Source organism: Chlorocebus sabaeus, chromosome 2, assembly GCF_047675955.1.
Source record: "Chlorocebus sabaeus isolate Y175 chromosome 2, mChlSab1.0.hap1, whole genome shotgun sequence".
Classification (NCBI taxonomy): Eukaryota; Metazoa; Chordata; class Mammalia; order Primates; family Cercopithecidae; genus Chlorocebus; species Chlorocebus sabaeus.
The window spans coordinates 55,561,103-55,583,125 of record NC_132905.1 but is presented as its reverse complement, the minus strand read 5'-3'; the positions used below and the strand labels follow the sequence as shown (position 1 = coordinate 55,583,125).

Sequence of the window (22,023 nt, the reverse complement as noted above, 5' to 3'; positions counted from 1 at the left end):
GGGATTACAGGCATGCACCACCATGCCTGGCTAATTTTTGTATTTTCTGTAGAGACGGGATTTCACCATGTTGACCAGGCTGGTCTTGAACTCCTGACCTCAAGTGATCCTCCCAAAGTGCTGGGATTATAGGCATGAGCTACCCCGCCCGGCTTAAACTCTGTGTCTTTAGTGTGAACCCTCACTTCAGGGAATGTTTACCCCTTCTTCCTCCTCCCTGTCTTTTAATTTTACACTAAGAAAATTATTTGCTTATCTGAAATTTAAATTTAACTGCACACCTTGTATTTGATCTGGCAACCCTAGGCAGAAAAACCCCAAACTTACGTGACTGGCCCCTTGTGGGGCTCAGACATCAGTCAGTGGAGAGCAGCGCCTCACTGCTCACCCAGCAGAGCGGACAGAAAGGAGTTGGAGCCTTCAGAGGCTTCGCTGTGGAGACCTGGGGACATGATGGAGGCAGGGCCTGGCCACGCTGGGGCCTTCTGGTCCTGAACTCGGTCTAGCTCCTGTCCACCAATGGCCACGAAGCAACAGAGGGAGGAGATGGGAAGTCCCTGAGCATGGAGAGTCTACAGGTGGGGCTACGATTGGCTGCAGGCAGACATGCCAGAGAGAGCAGAGCCCCTCCTGTAAGGAGGTGAGGGCAAGAGGGAGCAGAACCTCGCAGTAAAGAGGTGAGGGCGAGAGACAGCAGCGCGAGCCTCGCAGGTAAGGAGATGAGGGGGAGGGAGACTAGAGCCTGGCCGATAAGGAGGTGAGGGCGAGAGAGAGCAGAGCAAGCTACGCCGGTAAGGAGGTGAGGGCGAGGGAGAGCAGAGCCTCCCAGGTAAAGAGGAGAAGGCGAGGCAGAGCAGAGCCTCGCAGGCAGGGAGGTGAGGGCGAGAGAGAGCAGAGTCTCACAGGCAAGGCAGTGAGGGCGAGGGAGAGCAGAGCCTTGCCGGTAAGGAGGTAAGGGCAGCCAGGCGAGAAACACCTTCCTCAGTTTCAGTTTCAGGGGCAGACGGCACAATGGCTTAGTGTCCAGACCCTGCAGCCTATCCGCCCAGATTCAAATTTCATCTCTTTCACCCCATGTGATCTTGAGCAATCCACATGTGGTCTCTATGTGCCTCCACTTTCTAATCAGGAAAATGGAAATGAAATAGTGTACTTTGTAGGATTGTTTTTTACAATTAAATGAGATAAATATACGTAATGCACCTAGAGGTGCTTGACATGAAGCAAATGCCAAGTGTTACTTCTCCTCCAGTCTCATCCTCCAGGCAGCTCTTAGGAGGAAGATTTAGGCTCAAGGATATGGCTTTATAGCATCTGCAAAGAGCATTGAACCAAACCAGATTCTCTGCGATGCTAAACTTACTTCTGCACTGTGGGAGAACTCAAGCACAGGGCCCTGCCCCACAGTTCTGCATTCAGGGGATGTCTGGAAGTTCACCTACCCCTAAGTGGGGTTTTCACAGGGAGAAGAGAAGTACAAAGAACAGAGACCCATCCTCTGCCTCCAAGGAACTTAGGGAGAAAGGCACAGGCAAGTTGTGCCTCTAACATTTTGTGGACTCTTGGGGCATGTGCAGAAAAACTAGAGTCGACCTTTATTTTTTTATTTTATTTTATTTTATTTTATTTTGAGATGGAGTCTCCCTCTGTCACCCAGACTGGCGTGCAGTGGTGCAGTCTCAGGTCACTGCAACCTCTGTGTCCTGGGTTCAAGTGATCCTCCCACCTCAGCTTCCCAAGTAGCTGGGACTACAGGCACGCGCCATCACACCCAGTTAATTTCTGTAGTTTTAGTAGAGACGGGGTTTCGCCATGTTGGTCAGGCTAGTTTCGAACTCCTAACCTCAAGTGGTCTGCCTGACTTGGCCTCCCAGAGTGCTGGGATTACAGGCGTGAGTCACCATGCCCAGCTAGAGTAGACCTTTTGTCAGATGTCACAACAAGGGGCTCCCACCAAAAACCCAAACTGCTCAGAAAAAGGACCCTGTTGGGCGGGGTGGCAGAAAGAAGGCTTCCCAGGGGAGGTGGGCTGTGAGTAGGGTCTTGAAGGGGATCAAAACCTGTTTCAAGAGAGGCTCCAGGTTAGCAGGAGGGTGGTTCGCAGACAGTCTGGCTGTAGTATAGGAGTCAGGGATGGGGTGGGGGGACAGAGAATACAAGACAGAGCTAGAGCCAGGCACAGCGAGCCTCATTGCCATGTGCACCATTAATTTTCTGTTTCCATAGTTCCTTTCTCCCTTACAGCTCTTTCGCTCTTACGTCTAGAGCAGTGCTGTCCAGCAGAAGTAAGTGAGTTAGCCACATATGTGATTTTGATTTTCCTAGTAGCCACAGTAAAAAAGGGGAAGGAAACAGGTGAAATTCATTCTAATAACATATTTTCTCTCATATTTCCAAAATATTATCATTTCAACATGTGATCAATAAAATAATTACGGATGAGCTATTTTATGTTCCTTTTTCGGGCTCAGTCTTTAACACTGCAGGGTATGTTTTATATTTCTAGTACATCTCAGTTTGGACGAGGGCACAGGCACCTGCGGCCGCTGTCTGGATCTAGATCCTCAGGCCACAGCTGATTGCCCCTGGGAAGGGCAGATACAAAACACCCAGAAGAAGGCCATCACATATGGCTTTTAAGCTCCTGAAGAGGCTTAGGTAGATCCATGGCAGAATCAATAGTTTTGAAAGTCCTGACTTAAACCAGGAGCCGGAGACCAGTTCATGCCATGAGCCAAAGCTCTGGGGAAAATGGGGACAAGCAGTAAGAACAGTCCCCTCCCAGCACCCCACATCTTCCATTAAAAAAAAGCTGAAAGACCTGTGCGAGAGGAGGAATGGAGAAGGTACTCGATGTAGGGGTTGGTAAGAGTTTGAGAAGGGGACTCCCAGAGAGGTGACAGGACAGCCAGATAAATCGGGGGGGTGGCAGTGTCTCATCTCCCCCAGGGCATCTAGCACCCTGGGGTCTCTGGAGAGAGCTGATGGCTGAGTGAGGAGCCCAGGGAGGTAAGTGTGAGGGTGGCCCACAGGCCTGCATTCCAGCAGGTGCACAGAGAGGGTGCAGAAAGGGCTGAGAGAGCAGAGCCCATGGGACAAGGCCAGGAATGCTGTCATAAGCAAGGGTGGAACCCAAGGTGGCTTTGTGCACAGCAAAGAAACTGAGGCTGAGCCCCAGCCTGGGGTGGGACGGGGAGCAGGGGAGGGTGATGGCTGCACCTTGGCAGAAGCCAGCAAAGACAGGAGGTCTCGTGAGGCCGAGAAAGATGTCCCTCCCTATGCCAGGATTAGGTTCCCTGCAGGCAAGGTATGAAAATACAAGAGGCCGGGCATGGTGACTCATGCCTGTAATCCCAGCACTTTGGGAGGATCACTTGAGCCCAGGAGCTGAGACCAGCCTGGACAACATGGCGAAACTGTGTCTCTACAAAAAAATAAAACAAAAACAAACAAACAAACAAACAAAAAACACAAAAAATTAGCTGGGCATGGTAGTGCATGCCTCTAGTCCTAGCTACTTGGCAAGCTGAGGTGGTGGCTGCGCCCAGGATGAGGAGGTTGCAGTGAACTGAGATCACATCACTGCACCCCAGCCTGGACAATACAATGAGACTGTCTCAAAACAAAAACAAAACCAAAAAAACAAAACAAAATAAAAACCACCAAGAGCCGGCATCTTTATTGGCTGAATCTGAGAACCCTGTCTTGCCAGGATCTGCTGGCCCGGGATGCTGTCATTGCTGGCCCTGACTTCAGATGGGTCCTCACCCTGAAGCACTTGCCCATCTTGGAGGGGCCACATCTGGGTCTCCTCCTGGGTCTTACTACAGGCCCTGCCAGACTCCAGACCCTGATATGGGGTCTCACTGCCAAATTTAGTCTAAGCCTCCTCCCTGCTGGGCATAACCACCTGGCCATGGATCTTCTTGTGCAATTTGTGATGGTACAATCCACGGTTGCTCCAGTCCTCACCTGGGAGCGGACAAGGCACTACTCCTCGGAGCCCTTGTCTCCTCATTGGTAAAGTGGAGAGAGGGACCCTCATCTCAATCACAGGTGTGGGCAGCTCAAAGCAAAGAATGCAGGTGACAGCCCCAGTGCCAGTGCCTAAAATTAGCAGCTCTAGGAAAGTGCTCACTGCACTGGCCAGGAGGTCATGGACACAAGAGGAGCACATCTCCAGGGACCCGGCTGCACACAGACAACCCGTCCCCACAGCCCTGGCTTTACAGGGAAGTTTTCAGATGCCTGACATTTTTCCATTATTCATTCATTTTTTGTTCTAAAACCCACCCACCTATAATCCTCATTTAAAACACAGTTAAGCTATTCGTACGCACAGACTTAAACTGGAAAAGGCAACACTACAGAGACAGAAAATAAACCAGTGGTTGCCAGGGACTGAGGCTGGTGAATATGAAGAGCACAAAGGAATGAGTATTTTGAGTAATGGGATTGCTCTGTGTCTTGACTATGGTAGCAGCTGCATCACTGCATGCATGTGTCAAAACTCGTAGAACTATGTACTACAAAGGGTGAAATTTACTGTATGTATATCCATTATACCTTAATAAAAACATTTTTAAAATAGTGAGTATAGCTGAACAACAACAACAAACCCCCACAATTATGGACACATTTAATCAATGGTGTTCGACATCAGAAGAGTGGTTACCTCTAAGGATAGGGGATAGCCTTGGCCAAGAAGAGGCACAAGAGAACCATCTGGAATTTTGGAGACATCTGATTGCTAGATCTGAGTAGTGGGTACATGAGTGTACATATATGTGTAAAAATTCATTGATCTGTACCCTTTTTATCAACACATATTCTCCTAGGTATGTTACATCACAACAGGAAAGTAAAAAGAACGATTATTTCTTTTTTTAAAAAAGGAATTTTTTGCTGGGCCTGATGGCTCGCACCTATAATTCCAGCACTTCGGGAGGCCGAGGTGCATGGATCACTTGAGTCCAGGAGTTTGAGACCAACCCGAGCAACATGCCAAAACCCTGTCTCTACAAGAAGTACAAAAATTTAACCAGGCGTGGTGGCACACACCTGTAGTCCCAGCTACATGGGAGGCTGAGGTGAGAGGATCGCTTGAGCCTGGGAGGCAGAGGTTACAGTCAGCCAAGATGGCACCACTGCACTCCAGCCTGAGGAACAGAGTGAGACCCTGTCTTAAATAAATAAATAAATAAATAAATAAATGAAGTACACAAATTTTTTTCATTTAAAATTTGTTCCCTAGGGAATGGTTCTGCCTCCTTCATCTGGAAGGAAAGAATCCAATCTATCCAATAGGGCGCTTCCGTTTCTGACGATAGCATCTACTGGACATTAAACTGGCTCGCAGATTGGGGCGTTATTCCGAATATTTACCAGCTAGTGCAGAGCCGTGGGGTAATCAGAAAACCATGGCTCTCATGGTTCAGATTTAGATGCAAACCAAACTAGTCATCGGTCATGTGTGCAGTAGTTCCCAGCCTTTTTGGGTGTTTCTGTAACACTGTCCTGCCTGGTAGACTGACTTGGGGCATGGAGGAGAATGAATAGCAACAGCTCTAGTTGGTGCCTCTCCTGACCGGGCGTGCCATGTTCTGTGAGTTCACAGCCTGCCTTGTCTATGCTCACTCTCTTTGCGTTTTCTTTGGGACTGTCTCTTCCTCTCCTGAGGCCCTAAGCAGCTTTTTTAAAGCCCCATAAAAACAATGACATAGAAAAGGATATTCCAATTCCACTGGATATCCTTGAGGTCATTCTTGGGCTGAGAGTGACATCATAGAATAACTCACTCTGGTGTAGACCACAGGCTCCTGTTTCTTCACTTGCTATTTCCAGGCTGGTGCCCTGGCAGGGGCAAGCGAGATGCCATGGGTCCCTTCATGGGGCTGTGGAGTGCACCTAAATCACCCATTCTGACAGTTCGCCTCAGACCCCGGCGGCTGACCTACTTCTGTTGACCCCTGAGTGTTTGAACACCAAGTGAATCATGCCCAGCCCAGCTGCTCTGAGCTGAAACCATTCTGTGTGTATGTGCCCATCATCTGCAGGCCCTTGAGGCTTCCCGAGCATGTGGGGTCAATAGCATGAAAGCATGTGGCACCCCGCCAAGCGGCAGCTTTGCTCTCTGATGGCCCTTCACAGGGACACGTGGCAGGAACTGCCATCTGGCAGGACTAGGGGAAGAAAGGTAGGGAAGAGAAGTCAGAGAAGTAAGAAAGAATGAATTACCTTGTTGATACCTTTGGTGACCAAATTGATTGCGAGCTCATGACTGATGCCATCCACCCAGCAGACATCCTTTTCTCCAATGGGTTCGGAGAGGAAGGCTCTCAGCCTGGGAGACATGTGGTCCATCTCCTGCGACAGCAGTGGGGAGAGAGGAGGATTAGCAGATACCTGACTGCTCCCAGTGTGCATGGACACTGGGGAACTCCCTCAGCCCACCTGGGGACTGGGGCAACAGATGGCAGAATTCCTTCCATCATCCAGCATTTCCTGGGGTCTGCTAAATGCAGGTGCACTGACCTCCACTAAGGCCTTCACACATCCATTCCTACCTGGATGGACCAAGAGAAGCCTAATGATGGCCACAGATGAGTCGAATAAATTTCCACGAAAATAGTGTGCTTAATATTAAGAACTGCAGTGGGTTCTTTCCAACTCACTCCATTCTAAATGCCTAAAGCAACAACTTGCTTCTCTTAGCTAATTAACCCACCTTCTCTCTTAACCACCCAACACTTTAGTCATACTTTTATTTCAGTGTTCATCACACTCTATAATAGTGTAAACTCGCTAGAAACTCTTCACACTGGCTCAAATCGTAAAGAACACATTCTAGAAATCCAAAGCCTGCAGGTGGCAACAGGTCGCAGCTCCATTCCTTGGGGATTCTCCAGCTTTCCCTCCTTGTGTTGGCTTTATTCTTGCTTGGCTGCCCTCACAGTGGTGAAAGAGCTGCTCCGGCACTCATCGGCCTCACCAACTCCACCTCGAAAGAAGGAAGAGAAGATGGCTTTTGCTTAAGTCGCCTCATTTGTTGCCTGTGCTCCAACTTTAGCCAGATAAATCAGCTTTCCCAAACAGCAGGACTTGCTCATCAATTTCCTGCAACTGCAGATTGCAGGGCCCAGGCAAAAAGACTCTCTCTTAGCAGAACTATTTTCATCCCTCTCCACTTTTAAATGGACCACCATCTCCCAGGAGTTGAGTCTCCTAGGACCTTAATGAAGACTGCCAGAGGTAGACAACATCCTGAATATTTCCTGGAAGATCTTGAAATATCATGGGCTCCATAAGCATTAGGTCTGCAAGCCAGCAAAACTGGCCATTTTGTTAAATGAGGGTTACCATCTTCCTAGTTTTTTGTTTTGTTTTGTTTTGCTTTTGTGATGAAGTTTCACTCTTGTTGCCCAGGCTGGAATGCAATGGCATGATCTTGGCTCACTGCAACCACTGCCTCCTGGGTTCAAGCGATTCTCTTGCCTCAGCCTCCCAGGTAGCTGGGATTACAGGTGTGCGCCACCACGCCTGGCTAATTTTTGTATTTTTAGTAGAGACAAGGTTTCACCATGTTGACCAGGCTGGTCTTGAACTCCTGATCTCAGGTGATCCGCCCACCTCGGTCTCCCAAAGTGCATTACAGGCATGAGCTACCGCACCCGGCCCCATCTTCCTAGTTTGATAGAGACATCTTTGCTGCTCTTCGCCTGAATGTCTCAACCAATCCACGTTTAAGGTTTGTTCATTGTAGCATCCCCTTCCTGGTACAAAATTCTGTGCCAGTTTGGACAGTTTATGATGAAAGTATCAGAAAACTCAGTGTAAATCAGTTTACATAATAAGGAGGTGTTATTAGCACATACTACCAAAAATTCCGGAGATAGATCAGATGTGGCTTGAGCAAGGCTCCAACTTGATTTCCCGGCAGCTCTCTCGACTCAGTCTTTCTTTGTGAATGGGCTCAGTCCTCAGCTTAACTCCTTTGTGGAAGTAACCGGGCTGTAACATCGCTTTTGCAAGCCACAGCCTTCTCCCCCAAAGAAACACAAAGCTGTCTTTTCCTAGAGGCCCCCAACAAATGCCCTCTCTGGTTCAAACCGTAATATACCAACCCCTAAAACAAAAATTATGGTCTGTGTGTTCTACCTCTGGGCTCAGCAAGGGAGTCAGTGCCCCTCAAAGCCCATGGGTTGCAGGGGTGGGGCTGGGGGAACCAAAATCAAGATAGTTCTCCTGTTCCTGGGGATAGTTACCCCACACCATATGGGACTATGTTACAGGAATGACCCAATGTCCTCCACACATTCCCCAGTAGATCATGAGGCCCCCAAGGGCTGCAGCTGCCTCCTAATGGCCTTTGCTCCCCACTCCAACACCAGCCCCTCTGCCGAGCACATGGCAAGTATTCGATGACATAAATGATCAGGTGCATCCAACGCCTCCCTTTCACAGCCCCGTCCCCTCTCCTGTCCCCACCCTCCCCATTCTCCTCCAGACCTTTCTATAAAGTCGAGCTCCTCGTGGACACCTTCTTGCCCTGAAGTACGTTGTGTAACACTTCAGAAGACACTGAACTCTCCCAGAAGAGATGAATCCAAAGGTACTGATTTTGGTAGTCAGGGGGCTCCTAAGAAAAGTGGCCTTGATGTGTCAGCAGATTCTAGGAAGGGGAGCAAAAGACAATGAGAGGTTGTTTAGGCTCCCCTGACTCTGTGGGTCTTAAATCCACAGATGTGTAAGCCAAGGGCGTCGACCTCTCTTCAGCAGCTAAATAGGAATCTGTCTCTTCATCTGTGAAAATATGTTTCGTAAGTACAAGATGGTGTTTAACGCAGGTGTTAACAGGAGAACGCCTCAGCACCCATGGCTTTATGGGATGATGAATTGGGATTGAGAATTGGGATTGATGAATTGGGTGAGAATCCAGAATTTCTGAGCAAGGAAAAGCCTGAAAGTCTCATAAGCCGCTCTGCCTTTGCTGAGGGAAAATTCCATTCACTATCCATGCTGGCCATCTGTTAAGTTAAACATCTCTGCCTATGAAATCTAAGAATAAATGGAAACTACAACATTGCTATCAATGCATCAGCAGCATCAAAGACGGGTAATGGTTAGTAACACTTTGTGTGTGTTTGCTTTTCTCACACACCTGATCTCACTTTGATCCTTGCAACACCTCTGGGGCGGGGACATAGGTAGTGATTTTTGCCCTCCTGGGGCTCTCCAGCAACGTCGGAAGTCAGAATAAAAAGGTCTTCACATTCTTTACCACTCCTTTGGCAGCAACAGTGGTGCTCAACTGGGGGCCATTGGCCCCCATCCCCAGGGAACATTGGTAATGTCCAGAGACACTCGAGTTGTCACGCCTGGGAGAAGGGGAAGGACTATTGGCTCTAGGGGGCAGAGGCCAGGGCATGGCATCCTGCCATGCACACAACCAAACCACAACAAAGAATTATCTGGCCCTAGGTACACAACCACCCACAACAAAGAATTATCTGGCTCTAGGTGTCAATAGCATAGAGGTTAAGAAACCCTGGGCTGCAAGTAATGAAAAATCCTGCCTCATGTGGTCTGAAACAATAAATACATTTCTAATCTCATATAACAAGAAATCCTTTGATGAGGTAGACCCAGGATCTTATCAGTCAATCACTCTGTGTGAACAAGGGCCAGGATAGCTGCTCCCAAGGTCCCAAGATGCCTCTGGAATTTGCTTGGGTCCCATTCCAATGTGCAAACTTCCAAAGAGGCTGGGCATGGTGGCTCACGCCTGTAATCTCAGCACTTTGGGAGGCTGAGGCAAGCAGATCACTTGAGGTCAGGAGTTGGAGACCAGCCTGGCCAACATGGTGAAACCCCATCTCTACTAAAAACACAAAAATTAGCCAGGTGTAGTGGCATGCGCCTGCAATCCCAACTACTTGGGAGGCTGAGGCAGGAGAATCACTTGAACCTGGGAGGTGGATGTTGCAGTGAGCCAAGATCATGCCACTGCATTCCAGCCTGGACAACAGAGTGAGACTCCATCTCAAAAAAAAATAAAATAAAATAAAAAACTTCCAAAGGAAGGAGAGGCCTTTTCTTCTTGGGCGTCCTTAAGGGGAGGCAACCTCTCCCAGAAACTCTCCAGTGGAACTTCCTTTAGTTTCATTGGCCAGAACCAGGCAACATGCCCACCTGTAAAGCAGCCACTGGTCAGGGGAGTGGGACCGCTATGGGATGTGGATGAGGTGAGCCTCCTCTGAAACATGAGGCTACTCAGAGATTGTCAGTTTCTGTAAGAAGAAAGGAAGGGAGGAAGGAAGGAAGGAAGGAAGGAAGGAAGGAAGGAAGGAAGGAAGGAAGGAAGGAAGGAAGGAAGGAAGGAAATAAATGAATGCTGGGTAGGCAAACAACAATGTCTGCTACATCTTCTGATCTTCTAAACCCTGGTCTAATATTTGGTTCATTACAACTCTAGCACTTCTCAAAGTTGAGTGAGTGCAGGAACCACCTGGGGGTTTTTTGTTTAAAAATGCAAGTGCTGACTCAGCAGGTCTGGGACAGGCATCAGATACTGTGTTTGTGACCAGCTCCGAAGAGAGGTGACGCTGCTGCCCGCAGACCTCACTTTCACCGGCAAGACATTCATGATGCCACTTACTCTTTGTATGTTATTGCATTAATTGTGGTAAAATATATCTAACATAAAATGTCCCATTTCAATTATTTTTAAGTGCACGGTTCAGTAATGTGAAGTGCATTCACATTGTTGTGCAGCCGATCTCCAGAACTCTTTCCAACTTGCAAAATTGAAACTCCATACCCATTGAACAGCAAGTCTCCATCTCTCCCTGCAACCCCTGGCAACCACTATTCTACTTTTCGTTTCTGTTAAAATGACTCCTCTAGATACCTCATGTAAGTGGAACTTACATATAAGTGGAACTGTGTAGAACTTGCCCTGCAGATAATTTGAAAAGAAAAGAAGAAATTTAAGTGGAATTATATAATATCTGTCCTTTTGTGTCTGGCTTATTTCACTTAGCATAATGTTCTCAAGATTCATCCATGCCGCAGCATGTCTCGGAATGTCCTGCCTTTTTAAGGCTGAACTATATTCTATTGTATGTACACAACACATTTTGTTTATTCTTCATCTATTGATAGATGTTTGCGTTGCTCCCACCTTATGGCTATTGCGAATAATACTGCTAGGAACATGGGTACACAAATATCTCTTTGAGAACCTGCATTCAATTCTTTTGGGTATATACCCAGAAGTGAAATTGCTGGATCATATGGTAATTCTATTTTTAATTTTTCGAGGAATTGCCATACTGTTTTCCAAGCGACTGTACCAGTGGCACTTATTCTTAAACTTGACAGCACATTAGGCCTCACATGGGGAGAGTTACAAATTACTGATGCTTGGATCCCACCTCCAGAGTTTGATTTCATTAGCATAGGGTATGCCCCGGACATCAGAAGTTTTAAAAACTCCCCAAGTGACTCAAGTATGTTGCAAAATTGGAGGACCATGTCTTGTCCTTTGCTTCTATCTGATAAAATTCCAAGCAGATTTGCTGGGATGATGGGATTCCAGCTAAACGGGCCTTAGTGGTGGGATCTGCAGCGTCTGTGCTGCCATATGGCGCACGCTCGCAGCTCACAGGCTGCACCTACCCCCAAATCACCAGGCGCATCATGCCCTCATTAGCCATCAACAGGAAGACAACTATGACCCCAATGGCTTTGAAGTCAGAGAACTTCAGAGCAGACAGACCTCAATAACAAGCTGCTCCTCTTTTTTTTTTTTTTTTTTTTTTAATTAAAAAAAAAGATCTTTACTTCAAAGGAAATTTTACCTGGAATTCCTTGATATAAAATAGATCAAAGCAGAATTACTCTCTGTTGACTTGGGAATGAGAAGAGGGCACTAGAGCCCCCCAATACATGATGCCCTCCCCATGCCCCCCTTGTGCTCCCCAAAATTCTTCTCTAATCTAGCCTAAACCCCTCATTTCTCCCATAAGAAAACCAAGGCCCAAGAAAGTAAATGACCTGTTCAAGACAATGCACCTGGGCCGGGTGTGGTGGCTCACACCTAAAATCCCAGCACTTTGGGAGGCTGAGGTGGATCACCTGAGGTCAGGAGTTCGAGATCAGCCTGGCCAACATAGTGAAATCTCGTCTCTACTAAAACTACAAAAGAAAATTAACTGGGTGTGGTGGCAGACACCTGTAATTCCAGCTACTTGATAGGCTGAGATGGGAGACTCACTTGAACCCGGGAGGCGGAGGTTGCGGTGAGCCGAGATCAAGCCATTGCACTCCAGCCTGGGTGACAAGAGTGAAACTCCATCTCAAAAACAAAACAAAACAAAACAACAACAACAACAACTGTGCACCTGGCAAAGCACACTGGCTTTCCATCTTCCAGGGGAGCGCCCCTCTTCTAAGGCATCCCTCTTGTAACCCTGGGTGAGCTGCAGGGTTGGGTGCATTATGGACAGCTTAAGCACTTGGCCATCATACAACAGAACTAAGCAGATGCCTTAACATAATCCTGCCCTGTAAAAGTTCTTGTATTACAGGGTGTTCTGTCAATGACCCTACTGCATTTTGAACCACAAAGTCCTGTTTGGGGAGAACACAACGGCAGGGAATGACCACAATCAATTCTGGTTTTAGATGCTTAGAGAGTCACCTTTTTAAAAAATGAATGAAGGAATTAGTAGAATTTAATCTCAATTCCCAAAGGAATGATCTCCCAGTTGCAAATGTTTGACATCCTTTAAGGTTATTTTTAAAAGCTGTGTGACAGGTCTTCATAAGGAAGTGATCACAAATATTCCCCCTCTATCAGATAAATGGGGTGAGGATGGGGGAACTGCTCTAATGCCATACAAATGGCTATTTGGGGCTTGAGATACAATTTCCAGTGGGACATTATACATGGATTCAAAAAGGGACATCTCTTCCACCTTTGGCTGGAAGTGAAGTTGTCATTCTCTAAAAATTCTACAATGCATGGTAGCTCATGCCTGTAATCCCAGTACTTTGGGAGGCCGAGGCGGGTGGATCACCTGAGGTCAGGAGCCCTGTCTCCACTAAAAATACAAAAATTAGCCAGGCGTGATGGCGGGTGCCTGTAATCCCAGCTACTTGGGAGGCTGAGGTAGGAGAATTGCTTGAACCCGGGAGGCAGAGGTTGCAGTGAGCTGAGATCTCGCCATTGCACTTTAGCCTGGGCAACAAAGCGAGACTCCATCACCAAAAAAAAAAAAAAAAAAAAAAAAATCTACAACACAAAAAAAGTGACTCCAATTAGAATACCATTGTTTTTGCAAAAGGTCAATGGGAAAAGTGCAATATTTTCATATATTATTTTGCCATTAACAGATTGCTGCATGAACATTTCTAAATATTATTTTATGTAATATGTGATTTCAAATGTGTGTAATTAAATTATGAAATCAAATGGTAGATGTAAGACTATTTTTTCTGTATCCCTAAAATTTATATATTCAAGTGGCCAAAAAGCATTTTTGGAGATTTTCTTGCTGAGAAACTGTGAGATTATCTTATTTTCCATGTTTGCTTTATATTTAGACACATATGGTATTGCCTACCCCAGGAAAGTGGGATGTTAATACTTAAAATTAGTGTTTTTCCCTCACCTATTATAGAGGGTAGTCACAAGGTATATTACAGGGGTTGGGCAGGGGAATCTGCACCTGTGGGAACATGGTTGAGACTGTTGCTACTCACATTTTGTTTTATAAATTATCCCACATGACATATTTCTTTTGGAACTTAATACCAAGAAAAAAGCATGCCTTTCAAAATTGGTATATTTCTACCTTTATGATAAAAAATAATTTGTAAAGATCTTATTTCCCTTTTTACTTGGCCTACTAGGAAGCTCTGAGCTAACCCTAATGACGGTATAGGGAAACTAGCCTAGATGAACAGCTCTTTCACTTTGTAGTTAAATTTGCTTCTTTTGCTCAGTGCCTTCATTTTCTGTTTCTACTTTTATTTTAAAATGTAGATTCATATATTCAAAGCACTGACATCCTTTATTAAAAGCTACTTTATTACATAGTTAACACCTCAAAGATATGGAGAATATAAGTATCTCCCAAACCAAGCAGATTCATAGGAAAACAGAGCATCTACCCCTATGCCCTGGGAACACTCCAGTCTTGTAGCACCAAGCGGCTGGGAGAGCATGAGGGTAAGAATGACCCCAGGCTTGTTCCTTGGAGGCCTGCTGTGCCTTCAGTCTGCAGTGAGAGGACAAAGGGACCTCTGCACTGATGGAGTAGAGCCCAAGGGAGCCCAGATGCTCACCCCTCAGAATCTGAAGGAATACTGTCTGTCAATGCTGCTTCCTGGCTCCCTGTACCTCTACCCACACTCCCCAGAATTGCAGTTTCTCCCTTCAAATGACCAATATTCTCCCTTCAAATGACCTGAGAATGAAAATGAGGGTGGCTGGCCTGGTGCCGTCACTCACTCCTGTAATCCCAACAATTTGGGAGGCCAAGGCAGGAGGATCATCACTTGAGCCCAGGAGTTCAAGACGAGCCTGGGCAACCGAGCAAGACCCTGTCTCTCTTTTTCTTTTTTCTTTCTTTCTTTCTTTTTTTTCTTTTCTTTTCTTTTCTTTTTTTTTTTTTTTGAGACGGGGTCTTGCTTTGTTGCTCTGGCTGAAGTGCAGTGGTGCAATCTTGGCTCACTGCAACATCTGCCTCCTGGGCTCAAGAGATTCTCCTGCCTCAGCCTCCCGAGTAGCTGGGACCACAGATGCACGCCACCCCACCTGGCTAATTTTTGGTAGAGACAGGGTTTCACCATGTTGGCCAGGCTGGTCTTGACCTCCTGAGCTCCAGTGATCCACCCTCCTCGGCCTCCCAAAGTGCCAGGATTACAGGTGTGAGCCACTGCACCTGACCTGTCTCTTTCTTTAAAAAAAAAAAAACAGAAAGGAAAGATGGGTGAACCTGGGCAACATGCCACAACCTTGTCTTTACGAAAATTACAAAAATTAGCCAGGCATGGTGGCACACACCTGTGGTCCCAGCTACTTGGGCAGCTGAGGTGGGGGAATTGCCTGGGCCTGGGGAGGTAGAGGCTGCAGTGAGCCGTGGTCTCACCACTGCACTCCAGCCTGGACATAAGAGGGAGACCCTGTCTCAAAAAAAAAAAAAAAAAAAAAAAAGGAAGAAGAAGAAAAAGAAAAAGAAAAGAAAAGAACAGGGGTAACCTTCCTATAACACTGAGGGTCGGACTCTGAGGGGCCCTCTCCCGCCTAGGCTGTTAAGGGTCTGAGGAGACCCTGTCAGGCTGCACTCATGCATTGGAGGGAAAAATGCCCCCCATTTTGGATGGAAGCTCATGGCCTCAAGAGCTTCCACAGGACTCCATTTTGTACAATCCACTCAGGAACTACTTTTCAGGGTGTACCACGCTCACCACAGTATCCTGGGGTGGGCAAGTGACCACCCCTCACTTTCTTGGGCCATGAATCACTTTCTGTGAGGGCTGCTTGGCCTGAGCCTGCTGTGGCCATGGTTGCCCCACCTGTGGAGAGCTCACCTGAGAAAGAAGCCCGTGTGGAGGAAAGCAGCTCTGAGAGAAGGGAAGAGACAGATTCCCCAATAATCATTTGCAGGCCTGGATTTAGACATGGCTGAAGGCGCCTACCCTTGGACTTCTCAACTATGTCAGGCAAAATACACAAAATAGGCATTTTTGCTTACTTCAGTTTAAGTTAGGATTGTGCCTTTTATAACAGAGTTCTAACTAATGACCCCTAATACTCATCACTCACTCACTCATCCAACAAGTGTTCTGGGCGCACCCTTTGTGTACCCAGCACTGTGCTGGGCACAAAGGCTTCCCCATTCCACCCAGAGGGATGGGGTGGGGTCAGGCCCATGGTTTAGGTATCAGGAATGAAACAAACCACTTTCCAAAGACCATTAATGCTCGTTGTTCAAAAATAAAGCAGTATTTGCCTTCCTCGCCGTTAGCTCTGATTCTGCAGTGGGAAACAAGATCTTTCCTTTCTCTGCTGCTTGTTGGCTGTCTTACATATGGCCCTTTGATTATATATCCTTATCTTGATGGGTGATGAATAACCAAATACATTCAACAGTTCCTCAGACATTCACTGAGTGCCATCTGTATGCAAGGCCTTGAGCTAAGCGTATGAACCCTCGGGACAACGTCTTCTGCAGATACCACTCCCAGAGAAAACAGAACCAGCCCACGGCAGGACACACCGCACATGGTATACTAGCCATAAGGAGGCATTCCCAAAGGCAGGGCTCACTTTTTCAGGGAACTAGGATGCAGGGGGCGGCTCAGCTTCATGGACTCTGGGTCTGGAGGTTCCTGTTAACTCCTGCTGGAGGAGCTGGGCTGAGGGTAGGAGATCCTTGTCTGACCTTAGCCCCACCAATGTCCAGGAGAGCGACCTTGGGCCAGTCACCTCCATTTCTTATTTATAAGATCAGCGTTGAATTCACTGACCTCATCCTTCTGGTTCCTTCCTACATTTTGTCTCTATTCTTTTACAGTCTCTAGATGGTATAAAATTCATACAGGTCCACAATCCCTAAGCCACCATTTTCATATCCCAAATGCTCTGAAATCCAGAAATTCTTTTTGGGGGCACAGGGCGGAGGACTTACTTGGCAGCAAACGCTGGCCTGAACTGACATGAGGCTATTTATAGTCTTTATTATCCCAGTTAGTGTGAATATTTATACACTCCACCACAGGAATATTAATGGGTTTACAGGGTGCTGAGCCAGGCTCCACTAGGAATGTTCTGTAATATACAAAAGAGGCATCACATTGCACATTTAAAAAAAAAATTTTTTTTGAGTTCCCTAGAACTTCTGGCCCTAGCAATTCTAAGTAAGGTTTTATGGATGTGTGCTGAGATCACCATGCCTGCAGCCAAGGTAAACTGCAAGGATCCATGAAGAAGCCAGCTTGTCTCCCAGCTTGTCCAACCTCCACCTTTCTTGTCCCATGACCCTGTCTCCCAACCTTTGTGAACAGCATTGTCCCTTGTCTATAAAATTCCATCTAGGCTGGACATGCTTGTCTGATAGTGGTTCTAGCTAGGACTGTTTCTGGTTGCATTTTTCCTTCATGAAAATATTCCCTTCCCTTTGGGGCCCTGTTATATGCAAAGGATCAGGAGCTGATGAAATACAATAAGTCATATAAAGAATGGACAAGCATATTAGTTCACCTTCCATGGATGAAATATCTACATTTGTAACAGATGTATTTTTTTTTCACCTTTTATTCTTCTTTTTCTTTCTTTCTTTCTTTCTTTTTTTTTTTTTTGTTCTTTTGACAGAATCTCACTCTGTCGTCCAGTCTGCTGGAGTGTAGTGGTGCAATCTTGGCTCACTAAAATCTCTGCCTCTTGTACCTAAGCCTCCCGAGTAGCTGGGATTATAGGCACCTGTCACCATGCCATGCCCGGCTAATTTTTGTATTTTTGGTAGAGATGGGTTTTCACCATGTTGTCCAGGCTGGTCTTGAACTCCTGACCACAGGTGATCTGCCTGCCTCAGCCTCCCAAAGTGTTGGGGTTACAGGCATGAGCCACTGCACCCAGACCACTTTTTTGTTCTTAATTGTGGTAAAATACACAACTTAAATTCTTACCATCTTAACATTTATTTATTTATTTATTTAATATTATTTATTATTTATTATTTTTTTTTTATTTTTGAGATGGAGTCTCACTCTGTCACCCAGGCTGGAGCACAGTGGCCTGATTATAGCTCACTACACTCTTGAACTCCTGAGTTCAAGCAATCCTCTCATTTCAGCCTCATGTAGCTGGGACTACAGGTACGAGCCACCACACCCAGGTAATTTTTTAATATTTCTGTAAAGATGAGGTCTTGCTATGTTGCCCAGGCTGGTCTCAAACTCCTGGCCTCAAGTGATCCTCCTGCCTCTGCCTTCCAAAGTGCTGGGATTACAGGCATGAGCCACTGCACCTGGACTATCTTAGTCATCTTTAAGTGCACAGTGCAGTAGTGTTCAATGTATTCATGTTGTGCTAATCTTCAGAACATTCTCATACCTAGTACACAACAACTCCCCATTTCCCTCTCCTCCTCGCCCCTGACAAACACCATTCTACTTTCTGTCTTTATGAAGCTGACTACTCTAGATGCCTCATGGAAGTGGAATCACACGGGAGTTGTCTTTTGGTGACTGGCCTATTTTACTCAGCTTGATGTCCTCAAGGTGCATCCATGCAACAGGATCTCTCTCTCTCTCTCTCTCTCTCTCTCTCTCTGTTTCTCTCTCTCTGTCTCTCTCTCTGTCTGTCTGTCTCTCTCAGTCTTTCTTTTTAAGATGGAGTCTTGCTCCATCACCAGGCTGGAGTGCAGTCATAGCTTACTGCAGCCTTAAACTCCGGGGTTACGTGATCCTCCATCCTCCCGCCTCAGCCTCCCGAGTAGCTGGGACTACAGATGTGCACTACCATGCTCAGCTAATTTTTTATTTTTTTGGTAGAGATTGGGGGTCTCCCTAAGTTGCCCAGGCTAGTCTTGATCGCCTGGCCTCAAGCAATCCTCCCCCCTTGATCCCCCAAAATACTAGGATTACAGGCATGAGCCACCATGCCCAGCCAGGATTTTTCCTCTTTCTAAGACTAAACAACATTCTACCATATACAGCACATTTTGCTCCTCCATTCATCCATCATGGGAACCTGGGTTACTTCCACCTTCTGGCCATTGTGACTAATGCTGCTATAAACACAGGGGCACTCTAACATGTTTCTAAACCTCTCAATGTACACCCCCTTATGAGTAGAGCATTTTGATCCCATCTTTCTCTGCCATTATAACCCCACAGAGAAGGGGAAAGCAATGTTGGCTAGAGGGAGAAGGAGTTTCCCCAGAAGAGAGGAAGGGAGAATCTACCTTCTCCGCCCCATGGATTCTAGAAAGAGGAAGAAGGCTCACCTCATTATCCACACTACCCTCCCAGGGAAGGTGGAAGAGAAAAGAAAGATGAATGTTCATGGGCATGGGGCTTGAACTTCCCTACCTGAACAAACATCCAGAAGTGGGCAGACTCTTTAGATTCCAGTGGGTAGAGTCGGGAAGGTTGTCGGGCTGTGGGAATGGTGCATGGGACTTGGTGGCTTGCCTTCCGGGACTTGGCAGGAGATGACAACAACGGTCACTTCTGAAGTGTCTTGGGCAGCAGTGTAGCAGCAGTAAACAGTGGCTGGGAAGATAAGCTTGAGCCAGTGCCCTTGGCTTTTTGCAGCAAAAAGTTCAGGGCATGATAGGGCAGAAGATGCTTTAAGCCCTGATGGGTGAACAGAAGCCTGGAGTCAGAATGAAGAAGTCCCATGCATGGGGACCATACCACCATGGGCAAATGACCAGGCCACAGGCTGCAGCAGTGGAAACTAAGATAGCCCTAAAAGACAAGAAGGGGCTGGTCACCCCTCCACAGCAGGGAGCAGATTCCAGCAGTCACACTGCCACAGGCTCAGGCCATCATCCTGCAGATCTCACGGGTATTCAAAGTCCCCTCTCCCCACTGCCTTGAAGACACAGTCAGCACCTGTCTCCACACACACCTGGCAGCCATCACTCTTTAGGAAGGACAGAGGAGGGCCAGAGCAGTCCCTAAGGAGACTGCACCTCCCAATAGGGATTCTTTAATGCAGCCTGGAGAGAATCTGACTATTACATTGCAAGGAGACAGAGCCTAGTAGGTGCCGTCGGTGCCATGCCCAGGTCTCCTGGACCAGTTGGTGCATCCAGCTGCTACCAGTGTTGCGGGGATCCTCAATGTGTGGTCGTGGCCTTCTCTGGACTGGCACCTCTGCTGTGGAAGCTGCTATACCAGGAGACACCTGAGAGGTTGCAAGGCCCAGTCCCCTGCCTGAGGGCAGCTAATGGCCTGCGGATGCAGAAGCACAAAACCCTAACTCCCTTGTCTCAAGGTGGAGCCAACTGTCTGGTACCATTCGGGCTCCAGAGCCACCCAAGGGGTCAGGCAGAAGTAGTGCCCCTGGTCCACACCTCTCAGCTTCTCCCCTGCCCTCTCTTGCTTCCTTCACCAGATCAGGGGCACCGGAACCCAGGTCTCAGGCTCTGCTTGCAGAGAACCCCACCCAACACATACACAATTTGCAGCTACTCTGTTCTTACCACATTGTGTGGAGGTGCCTAAGAATAAAGAATCGTGTTTTCTTTCTACGGGTAAGTGTGGTGAGAGTGAATCTGTAACTGACTCCACTGTGTAGTTAAACAATGTCTTCAGGCAAAAGTGACTCTCATGAGGGCTTTACAGGCCCTGGAGGGGATCCCGGGGAAGGCCATCTGGGGGCAGGCAGTGGCTCCACACTGGCCTTTGCCTGCAGGAGGGTTGCTGTGCTGATCTCTAACCCAGACCTCCCAGGAGGTTTGTTCTCCGTTCCCACCAGAGTAGTGTTGCCAGATTTAGGTCATAAAAATGTCAGATGCCCAGTGAAATTTGAATTTCAGATAAACACTACATAACTTTTTAGTATAAGTATGGCCCAAGTATTTCCCAGACTGTACTTATACAGAAGGGGTTTTTTCTTGTTTATCTGAAATGTAAATTTCACTGGGCATCCTGATTTCATCTGGCGGCGCCCCTGCCCCCGCCACAACACTCCCACACAGTCTGACTCAGCAGAAGCCCCCAGATCTGCCCACACACCCAGCCCTGGGCTGCCAGGGAAGCTGCAAGGGTCCGAAGTTCTTTCTGCTGGAATTCTACTCCTGGCTTAGCCGCCGTTAGGCCGGCCGGTTATTCTACCCACTCTGGATCTGATGAAAGCCACAGACTGTTGAGACTCAAAGCTAAGGTGGAAACAGGATGATAATACCCAGCTTGGGAGATCACTGCAACAGCCTGTCACTCAGAAGTCACCTGGGAGGCAAGCACTAGTCTCGAAGTCAGCTTGTCCCTGCTCACATGGAAAGAAGTCTGTGCTGGCCTGGGCTCACCCCGGGACTAGAAACAGAATAAGGATCACAGGCAAGCGGGAGAAATGGAACCGAACTGAGCTGGCGAGTAAGGGGGCTCACAGTAACCGAGCACCTACATGCCTATGTCTGTATGGCCATTGTCACACAGAGTCCTCAAAAAGAGTTCTGCAACGTTAGAGAATTGGTCCTATTTTAAGAGATGTGAAAATGGAGGCCCAAAGAGGCAAAGGGGGCCACCTATCTAGTAAAAGGCGGTGATAAGCTACAGGCTGAGGTCTGGGTGGTTCCAAAGCCCAGGTCTTCCTTCTCCAGGACAGGAGTCAGAACAACAAGGACAGTTTTAGCAGATGCTGTCCCTGCCTTGCCCATGTCCCCCCAGGGCTCATGGGGGTCTCTTCGCCCTGCAAGTGGGCAGGGCTGGGGACAAGACACCCTGGGAGCAGCCCTCGGCCAGGATGTGAGTAGGTGGGTAAGTATCCAGCCCCACACCCCTCAGGTGGCACAGCTCTGGGGCCTGTCCCACAGGAGGTGATATCCAGACATCCCCAGCGGGAAGGAGCCGCCAGTGATCATGGCAGTAACTGCTCAAGACCACCTTCCCTTTCCGGTCTCACATCCTCACTCCCTTCCTCATGGGACCAGGAACCCTTTCCATATCAACTACCTGCACTGCAGTTAGATTATCAGGTCAGCAACCGGGAAATCCACCTAAGAAAGCAGCTCATGCTTATCCAGGCTTACCAAGGCACCGTGCTAAGCTCCGCACCAAGATCATCTCATTTCATCCACCCACCTGCCCTTGGGATGAGATAGGTTCTATGATTATCCCATTTCACAGATAAGATAAATTAACTGACCTACGGCATTGCCAGGCCTCCAACCGAGTGGGCTTCAGCCTAGTATCTGTGTTCTCAACCACTGAGGTATTAATCAAGGCTTCCATTGAGCTTCTGGGCAATCATTTTCTCTCCTTCTAGCTTTGGACTGACTT

At 47.5% G+C, this 22,023-nt stretch overlaps 1 protein-coding gene across 2 annotated transcripts in view; it reads right to left on the bottom strand.

The window, feature by feature from the left end:
• Positions 1–22,023, bottom strand: part of BANF2 (BANF family member 2) — a 36,399-nt gene that overhangs the window by 4,697 nt on the left and 9,679 nt on the right. Inside the window, exons 2-3 of one of the 2 annotated variants that reach the window (XM_007960849.3) lie at positions 8,509–8,671; positions 6,238–6,366 (exon numbers count right to left, since the gene is read on the bottom strand). In XM_007960849.3, the coding sequence (XP_007959040.1) occupies positions 6,238–6,363 (126 nt within the window). In that variant the 5' untranslated portion in view covers positions 6,364–6,366; positions 8,509–8,671. The remainder of the gene's footprint in view (positions 1–6,237; positions 6,367–8,508; positions 8,672–22,023) is intronic. The other variant, XM_007960853.3, reaches the window with a different exon arrangement.